A 9101-nucleotide genomic window follows, 5' to 3' on the forward strand; every position below is an offset into this window, starting at 1 on the left:
ACACACACACACACACACACACACACACACACACACACACACACACACACCCCTGCGGAGGTGGATTGTTTGAGGAAGGTAAAAAGCTGGTGCTGCAAGACTGTCTGGTCAAACAAGTAATGGTAATGTGTGTGTGTGTGTGTGTGTGTGTGTGTGTGTGTGTGGTGAGGGTGCAGAAGTCGTACTAAACAATAGGAAAAAAGCATGTGCACACACACACACACACACAAACTCAAGTACACACTCCTATTTAGCTGTGGTTCTTTGCTAATTGTGCAAATATAAAGCAGTGCAAGCCGACCGCTTGTTGTGAAATTCTGTACAGTGCATTGAATTTGTCCTCATACGTGACTCTCTCACCCTCTGACCCCCTTTTAAAGACATTTCTTGTCTTTTTTAACCTTTAGTTAAGCTTATAAGTTGTGTTTTGCAACAGTGGTAGAAAAAAATTAAAATTTCAGATTAAGACTTTTTGGGTTATTGTCCATGCAAAAATGCATTTGCCTGTTTTTCTTTGTAACTTAGTAAAAGTTTAGTAGAAGCACACAATGTGAGGTGTTTGGTTTCATTCATTTTCTCTTGTGTATTTACTGTTTACACTGGTGGATGCTCATATTAATAATAGTCAATAGTTAATAAGTAATCTCTCCAAACACACAGTTCAGGACAGTTTCGTTTTCTATTTGCAGCTCAGTGTGACGTCACAGGAGCGCAGGCCTGGCTATGGTTTCAACCTGCGCTCTCTCATCTTCCATTTTTGAGGTGCTTAAAGGGAGAGGATTTAAAATGTTTTCAGACAGAGAGTGAACAAAGGACGAGTTTAAAACTAAAAAAAGTTTTATTTCGAATTATTAACATTTAAGAGACTTTCTGTATAAAAGAATAAAATATACAATCAAAGGCAAGTGGAATTAAATTTAACTGCTGTCTGTATGTCTTTAATAGGCTACAATTAATGTTAATGTAAGTAACATATCAATAATGAAATGACACAATAAAAGAGACAAAAGATAATCTGAGGAGAATTATGAAGCCAAGAAGAATCTGAAGTTTCTCCTCGGCTTTATTGCTAATGTCAGGTCAGTGCTGCTAAAAGGCCCCTGTAGTAATGTAACATCCATACACAGGGGATCATTTGGAAGCTGAATCACCGGATTTTTCCCTCAGGAAATTTTGGAGGTGTCAAAGAAGGAAATTCAGACATGACACATGACACTTCCCCTTTCTCTTTCTCTTCTCTCTGCAGTCTCAGTCTTTCCTCCCTCCGTCGTGACGATGGAGGTGGAGGCCAGCCCCGCTGAGACAACTCAGATGACCACGCCCCTCTGCCTCACCAAACACTCTACCATTGACACACAAAACTCACCCAGAACTGCCCTCCAGCACGGTTCTCGGCAGACCCCAGAGCCCGGTGGGTTTACCAGAGGGGAGGTCAGAGATCAAGAGGAGGCCGCAGGCCAGCTCCACGTACTTCCGAGCCAAAATAAAGGTAAGAACTGAGAGGGGACAGAGCGCAGCACAACGTGTCAAAATATTTTTGATTGAGTTTACAAGGTAGAATTTTTGTGTACTGTACAAGGTCTTAGACTGATTTATTATTTTTTATGGATGGCATTGTGAATCATGTCTTTCTTTCCCATCTCAGGTAACTACAGGCGAGTTACCCCCAGATCCAGCTCCCCTTGCTCTGGCTCTTCCTCTCATTCCCACTCCGCAACCATTAGCTGCACTTCCTCCTGCACCGACCCCACCCCCCCCAGAGCCGGGTCCCAATGGTGACCAGATCCGCGGGTCAAAGTCAAAGTGGGTCGACGGGAGCGTTCAGGTGCCAGGTTCGTTTCCCTTTTTTTGTGCGTTATGATCGTAGAACCTGAAATACACATTTCAGCTTTATTACTTTTGTAAAACTAAATGATGTGTAGAAACACTGCCATCATAGCTGCAAAATGCAACCTAATTTTATCTCAAACACCCACTGCATTAAAAAACACTATAAATTGTGTTATTATATATTAATTACATATATAAGATAAGACGTGGTTAGAGATGTGTTACATAGGTGCAGTTTGCACAGAATGCCTCACACAAAGATAAACACTGACTGTAAACTTGGCTAATGTTTGTCCACAAGAAAAAACGAAAGGTGGCTGAAGGTCGGCGAAGTGTGGAAGTGCCCTGACCTGATCGTCGTGTTGTTGCTTCATTTACAGGTTTGCCAGAAGACTTTCCAGTACCAGCGGATGTTGAACAGACACATCAAGTGTCACAACGAGACAAAGAGACACCTGTGTAGCTTCTGCGGCAAAGGCTTCAACGACACCTTCGACCTCAAAAAGACATGTGCGCACACATACAGGTAGCCACTCACTTTGTGTGTTTAGACCATAAAACAAGTGTACAAAACGTACACAATTAAAATTTAAAAAATGACCTAATAAGTGAATAATTTTTAAAAATGCAAGTATATATTATATTATTTTTGTCATATTCAGACCTCCACACGTACACAGAGGTAACAGATGATGTTCCTTTCATTTTCCACACAGGCGTCCGTCCATACAAGTGCAACTTCTGCGACAAGGCCTTCACCCAGCGCTGCTCTCTGGAGTCCCACATGAAGAAGATCCACAGCGTCACCCTGAAGTACGCCTACAAGGAGCGACGCAACCAAGCTGTACGTGTGCGAGGAGTGCGGCCACACGGCGGCAACTCAGGATGCGCTGCTCATCCATCTCCACTCACTTCACCCTGACAGCCCCCTGCTGAAGAGCAAGGCCGCGAGAAGAGTGGGAGGAAGAGACGGCGGGTCAGTCGGAGGATCCATTCCCGGTTCTCCGCAGGGAGCTGAAAGCGATGATACCACTGGATCGGCCGAGCAGTAAAGGGAGAAGATACAGAAGATACTCAGAAATTAACTCAGGGGGCATCGATGAAGGACTGTGTTGAGTGCAGAGGTGACTGTTTGAGCCAAGATGCATAGCCATGGGAGAAAGAAAGCTACTGATTGCACTGTATAGGTGTGCATATCTACGTTTGTGTGTGTGTGTGTGTGTGTGTGTGTGTGTGTGTGTGTGTGTGTGTGTGTGTGTGTGTGTGTGTGTGTGTGTGTGTGTGTGTGTGTGTGTGTTTGGATTTGGGCATCTACTGTAAATAACTCAGTGGAATAATGCATTAAAGAAGATTAAGTCTGACTTTTACAAAAAGCTGTTGGGGTACTCTACTTTGTCTTGAGTAAAGTGCTCGAGTAGAGCAACATCAGAACTTTTAAATATAGGAAACCGTGTTTTGGAGTTGCTGCAGATCAAACTTGTTGCAACACACACCGCTGGTACTCTCCTCTGCTGACCAGGAGTACTCACAAAAACACGGTGCCGTGTAGGTGGTCGTGTATCAGGCCTTTCCCATAGACTGTATAGCAAAGATGGACATGGCCCATTTTTTTTTTTTTTTTTTTTTTTTTTACTGTGTTCATAAAATGCTATGTTGAAGAATAATTGAAAGTGTTTACTAAGATCTCAGAAAAATGAGAAATGTTTTTTTGTGTTTTCATAGACTTCCGTGCATTCAGGCTTGTTTTGCAACCTGCCGGTCGTTTCAAAGACTGCAGGTGTCAGGGGTTTCACCAAATTCCAGCAACCTGATTTACGAGAAGACCGGTCCTAATGTTTTGGCTCATCTGTGCATTTACATGTGGCATTTTGATCTGCACGAGAATCACTATCATAGATAGAATATTTTTACATATTTGTTTTCATGTGAATATTACCAGTGGGTTTATATGTACAGCAAGAAACTATGAAAATGTGCTTTTAAAAAACAAACAAACAAACAAACAAACATTTATCCATTAAAGGGACTAATATATTACGAGGATTTGTTTGGTCACAGTTTGTCCTTTACAGTAAGCCACACTGCAGATGCAAGCTAAACGAGGATTTGAGGTTAACTAAGTGACTTATAAGTAGCTGCCTGCTGGTACTGCCAAAGGAAGGGACTCCTGAGACAAAAGTACAGTTACATAGTAATGAGGTCCTTGAGGTGTCTGTGAGTTTGAAAGCAGTGCCCTTGGAAATGTTTAGTACAGGAAATATATGTAAAATATATTGAAAAGCAGCTGTGATGAAGTAAAAGTAAATAAAGTAAGAAAGTAAAGCAAACTTTATTGGCCCTGAGGGGAAACCTGCCAGGGGCAAAAGGTATGTTGCTTTACATACAGAACACAAGGACAAAATAAGAAATTAAATCACGTTGTTTAAAAACAGGAGCATACCTCACAAAAATATGTTACCACTATAGCCTACATAAATCCTTATCAGCATATGTAAAACTGTATGAAGACATGAGGGGACACTAAATCATTCATAGCTACTTTTCTCAAATGAAAATATGGAGCTGGAAATGAGCACATTAGTGCCCATTTAAAAATCCTGCTCGGTCTAAATAAAATAAAACTGTTCTGCATGGTTTACATCCGTCAGGATTGAACATCATGGTAATTTAGCAGTTTTAATGATTCCTTTGAACTGCTCTTTTTCCAGGGTGGAAGGATTGTACATGTAATCTAATTACTCTAAAGGAACATGAATCGTGGGGAGAAGCTTGAACGCATTTTGGATTTTCTCCAATCCACACAAGGTCCAGAGTATAAATACAATCATTTAAATATTTAATAGATATAGTGCCGAATGTTCTACATTGTCTTTAAGTTTGACAAGGCCAAGGTGTGTTAACTCCTCTCCAATAATCATGTTTGACTACTACTGGTAGTTTCTCTTTGTCAGCTGACTGACCAATGCTCATAACAATGGGAACGTCTAAAGAACCAAATGAGGATCTAAGAAGAAGAATTGTAGATTTACACACAATGGGAAAATCTCTTGGAGTTGTTTCTGAACAAATGCAGATTTAGAAATCATCAGTTCATTTTTCCGAGATCTGGAAGAAGAAGAAAGTTTTTTGTTCAGACGAGACAAATATGGAGCTCTTTGCCCTCGCTGAATAACAGGTATGTTTATAGGTATAAAGGTGAGGCTGTAAACCTAAGAACACTGTACCAGCTGTGAAGCATGGTGGTAGCATCATGATCTGGGGCTGTTTTGCTGCTAGTTGTACTGGTACATACATGGGTGAACCGTGGACACAGTTTGGGTATTCCGACAGGACAATGATCCCAAACACAGATTAAAACTGGTTTTGGAATGGATAAATTTAAGCTAATATTAAGCCCGACCTCAACCCTACTGATAATATGTGGACTTCACTTCAAAAGCTGGGTCTGTCCCAGGAAACTTATCAATTCTGCCAAGAAAAGTGATCAAATATCAAGTTAGTATTATGACAGAAGCTTCCCACATAGCAAGCAGGTCTGGCCCGGATCTGGTATCAAGCCGGCACTGCTGACTGACTTCTGGCATGATAAGACGTATGTCATCCAGATAAGGGTCAGGCCTGGCATAGATGGCACTGTCTATGTGATGGCAGCCACACCTAGCCCAATTGTGGTTTGGTGTATGTGGCCCAGGCTCATAGAAAACAGGTCTTGCCCAGATCTGGCATGAAGCTGGCACTTCTGACTGACTGGTGTCATGGCAGGGTGTATGTCAGCCAGATGTGGGCCAGGTCTGGCAATGATGGTACTATTTATGTTCCTATTTTCCTATTTTAGTTAGAAGACCCAAATGCCATGTTGCAATACTATACTGCTATGGTAGCCAACATTTCAAATGCAGGTTTGACAGGTTTGTGAGTTTACACTTTATCCAAAACCTAGTGACAGTTTGCTCAGCTTTACCAGTGGGTGGCTGTAGCTCAGGAGGTAGAACAGGTCACCTACTGATCGGAAGGTTAGTGGTTTGATTCCTGGCTCTTCCAGTCTGCATATCAAGAGTGTGAATATGTATGAATATAGTTGGGAAGCACTCATCTTAGAGAAAGCGTGGTGTGATTGGGTGAAAGTGGCATGTTGTATAGAGCACTTTGAGTAATCTGGGAGAGTAGAAAAGTGCTGTGTAAGAATCAGTCCATTCACTGTCTGAACAGAGTTTTGTTATGTTGCTTTTGCACTATTATGTTCTGGCACATGTTGTTATTACATGGCTTGATTAAGGTACACATTAGGCTGACATCTGGGGCCCACATACTGCAAAGAATGACGGCCCTTTGGTGGCCCAGATCAGGTTTGCCAGAGGTAATCCACACACGGGCCAGCACAGGACTACCAGTGTGTCTGCAACTGGCCTTGTGCTGGCCCATGTGTGGGCCAAATCTGGCAAACCAGATCCGGACCATACCAATTTTGCTATGTGGGTTGATGATGGCTATCAAAAGCTTCTGGTTGACGCATAACTTGCTAAGGGACATTTAACCAGATATAAGTGGGGGTGTTTTGATCTGTGTCGATTAGAGAAAATTCAAAGCAGATTGCAACTTGTGCACCCAATTCTTGTTTTTCAAAGTCATTTAATATGCTTTATGCTGTAAAATCATTCCACCCTGGAAAAAGAACAGTTCAAAGAAATCATTAAAAGCCCAAAATCACCACAAAGTTTGGGCCCATGATGATTGGATGTACATTTCTTACCACAGCTTTAGTTGTTATTACTGCTGCTGAGTTCTTGGTACAATTGACTGTTAAATCTTTAAGTCCATATTTCTACATAGGGCTGTGTTCAGTATCATTATATCCGCTCAAATATGAAGCAGTAAAGCCAATATTAAGTCTCATTGGTGGATTTTCTTGAGCTTCCTGTATAAATCCTCAAATAGCTTTATTATTCTGCCTTCAGTCCACCCAGACCAACCCGTTTCCAATACACCGCAAATGCTTCAGCAACAGCATTTCATTTCACACCACCGCCTTGTTTTGTTGCTGCTAGTCGCTAATTATGCTACCTTTCCCAAGTGTTTGGCTGTGTGTGCGCTAGAGAGAGGTAGAGGCTGTGGTGGGAGGGTGAGGTCGGATTCCTGATCTCTGTCCGGTCTTGTTGGAGGATTCCAGGAGACTGCTTTCAGCCTCAGGATATGTGTAAAAAAGACTCAGGTGACGACAAGATAACGGTCTTGAAAGTTAACTGAAACAGAAGTTTGAGAGTCATACAGTTGTTCACACCTTCCCTTTTCACACATTGTTAATGAATAATGTTCCACATAGCAGCACTATTGACATTTTCCTGTATCTATCTTTTTATGTGCTTTCTAAGACTGTTGAATTGTTTAGGTACATTAAAGTGTAAAGATATTTGTGTTGACCTGAAGATTAATGCTACTGACTTGTAGTAACTCCACATGGTTGACATTGTGGTTTTAGGAAATTTGTTTCTACCACTTCTGTTTGTATTGGTGTTAGAAGTTATTTGGGATGTAAAAAGAGCCTCTCAATGTTCGCCAGGCACTCTTCAAACATGAGTGTGAGCTTAGAGGTTAGTTTAGTTTAGCAAAGTTGAAATCTGTGCGAGGCTGAAAACCAGTCATAAATGGTTATGTCCTTTGAGCCAACAGGTGGAACTACATTAAAAACAATTACAAACAGATATTATTCAGCAGCGGAAATCACTACAAAGCCTCAGAAAGACTTCTAAAAACTATTGTCAGTGAAAACAGTTCAGTGCTGAATCCACTGATCTAAGTTAAATGTCCCTTTTAAGTATTCTTTTGGCTTTAAAGGCCACTACAGTCGATGATCTGCCTCCATTTCGCCCAATCCATGACATCCTCCTCTGTAACACCAAACTTTAACCTGCTGCTTGCGTCTTAACCTTTCCACCAGCTTCACTGTTACACATGTCTCCCTCTCATTCAAACGAATGTATTAAGTCTTGCTTCGGCTGACTTTCATTCCCCTTCTATCCAGTTTATACCTCCACCTCTCCAGCCTCTCTTCCACCTGCTCCCGACTCTCACTGCATGTCACAATGTGCTCTGCAAACATCATCAGATGACACTCCTACCTCACCTGTCAGCCACTCCATCCCCACTGCAAGCAAGTAGTAATCCCACCTCCACCTTGAACCCATCTGTCTTGCTGTCCTCATGCATGTCCTGCACCACCCTCACATACTTCTCTGCCACTCCTGATTTCCTCATGCAGTGCCACAGTTCGTCTCTTGATACCCCATCATATGTTTTCTGTAAATCCACAAAGACACAGTGAAGCTCCTTCCAACCTTTTCTATACGTATCCATCAACACTTTCAAAGCAGGTATCACATCGGTGGTGCTCTTTCTCAGCATGAAGCCATACTGTTGCTCACTGATCGTCACCCTCTTCTTAGCCTTGCTTAACAACTCTTTCCCCCAGTTTCATGGTATGACTCATCAGCTTTATCCTTCTGTAGTTACTACAGATCGGCACATCACCCTGTGCTGTAAAAATAGGTACCATTACACTTCTCATGCACTCTGTAGGTATTCTCTCATTCTCCAGAATTGTTGAACACTCTGGTTAAAAAGTCTCATAGACATCTTCATACATCTACCTCTTCAAAGGACAACAAAAACCAAGATGCTGAAACACTGCAGCATTCTCTGAAAACTGCTGTGGTCTAATTAATCAAAATCTGAAAATCTTTTCTGGGAATCATGACATCATCCCAGCTAAAGAAGAGACAGATCATGTGACCTGTTATCAGTGAACAATTCAAAAGCATCTCTGATGGTACGACAGTACATAAGTGCACCCGTCTGAAGTGCTGCACATTTTTGAGTATATGTGCTAACGTCTACACATCTTTTTCAAAGGAGAGCTTTACATATTTCAGTAAGACAACATCAAATTATTTGGCGTGTGATGTATGCTGGAAGGCTCTGTGGAAACATGCAACCACTGAATACATCTGGATAATTCTGAAACAAAGGAGTCCACAAACCATTTCAGACAGCTGGAGACCAGCAATTCTTTTTTCTTTTTCTTTTTAAATTAGTATCATATTTTTATAAAGGTAAAAAATGTCTCTGTGTTGCCTTTAGTTATTAAATATAAGGTTGGATTTTAAAATAAGTTTTTTCAGATTACAGGTTTATTATATCACTATTATACTATTATTGCCTCCTTTGCCGCTAGAGGCCACTCGTCACATTAGGAACCTTTGGGTCTTCCGTCCCTT

At 41.5% G+C, this 9101-nt stretch overlaps 1 protein-coding gene across 1 annotated transcript; it reads left to right on the plus strand.

Annotated features, from left to right (window-relative positions):
• Nucleotides 1-2148: 2148 nt before the first annotated feature.
• Nucleotides 2149-4253, plus strand: LOC120742714 (putative transcription factor Ovo-like 1). Its single transcript, XM_040046154.1, is given in 4 exon segments — nt 2149-2330; nt 2332-2356; nt 2547-2668; nt 2670-4253. Coding segments are annotated over 4 exon segments (450 nt in total). The 5' UTR covers nt 2149-2240; the 3' UTR covers nt 2883-4253.
• The last annotated feature ends 4848 nt before the right edge of the window (nt 4254-9101 follow it).

This window comes from Simochromis diagramma, unplaced genomic scaffold (assembly GCF_900408965.1).
Source record: "Simochromis diagramma unplaced genomic scaffold, fSimDia1.1 OVJJ01000338.1, whole genome shotgun sequence".
NCBI classification, from domain to species: Eukaryota; Metazoa; Chordata; class Actinopteri; order Cichliformes; family Cichlidae; genus Simochromis; species Simochromis diagramma.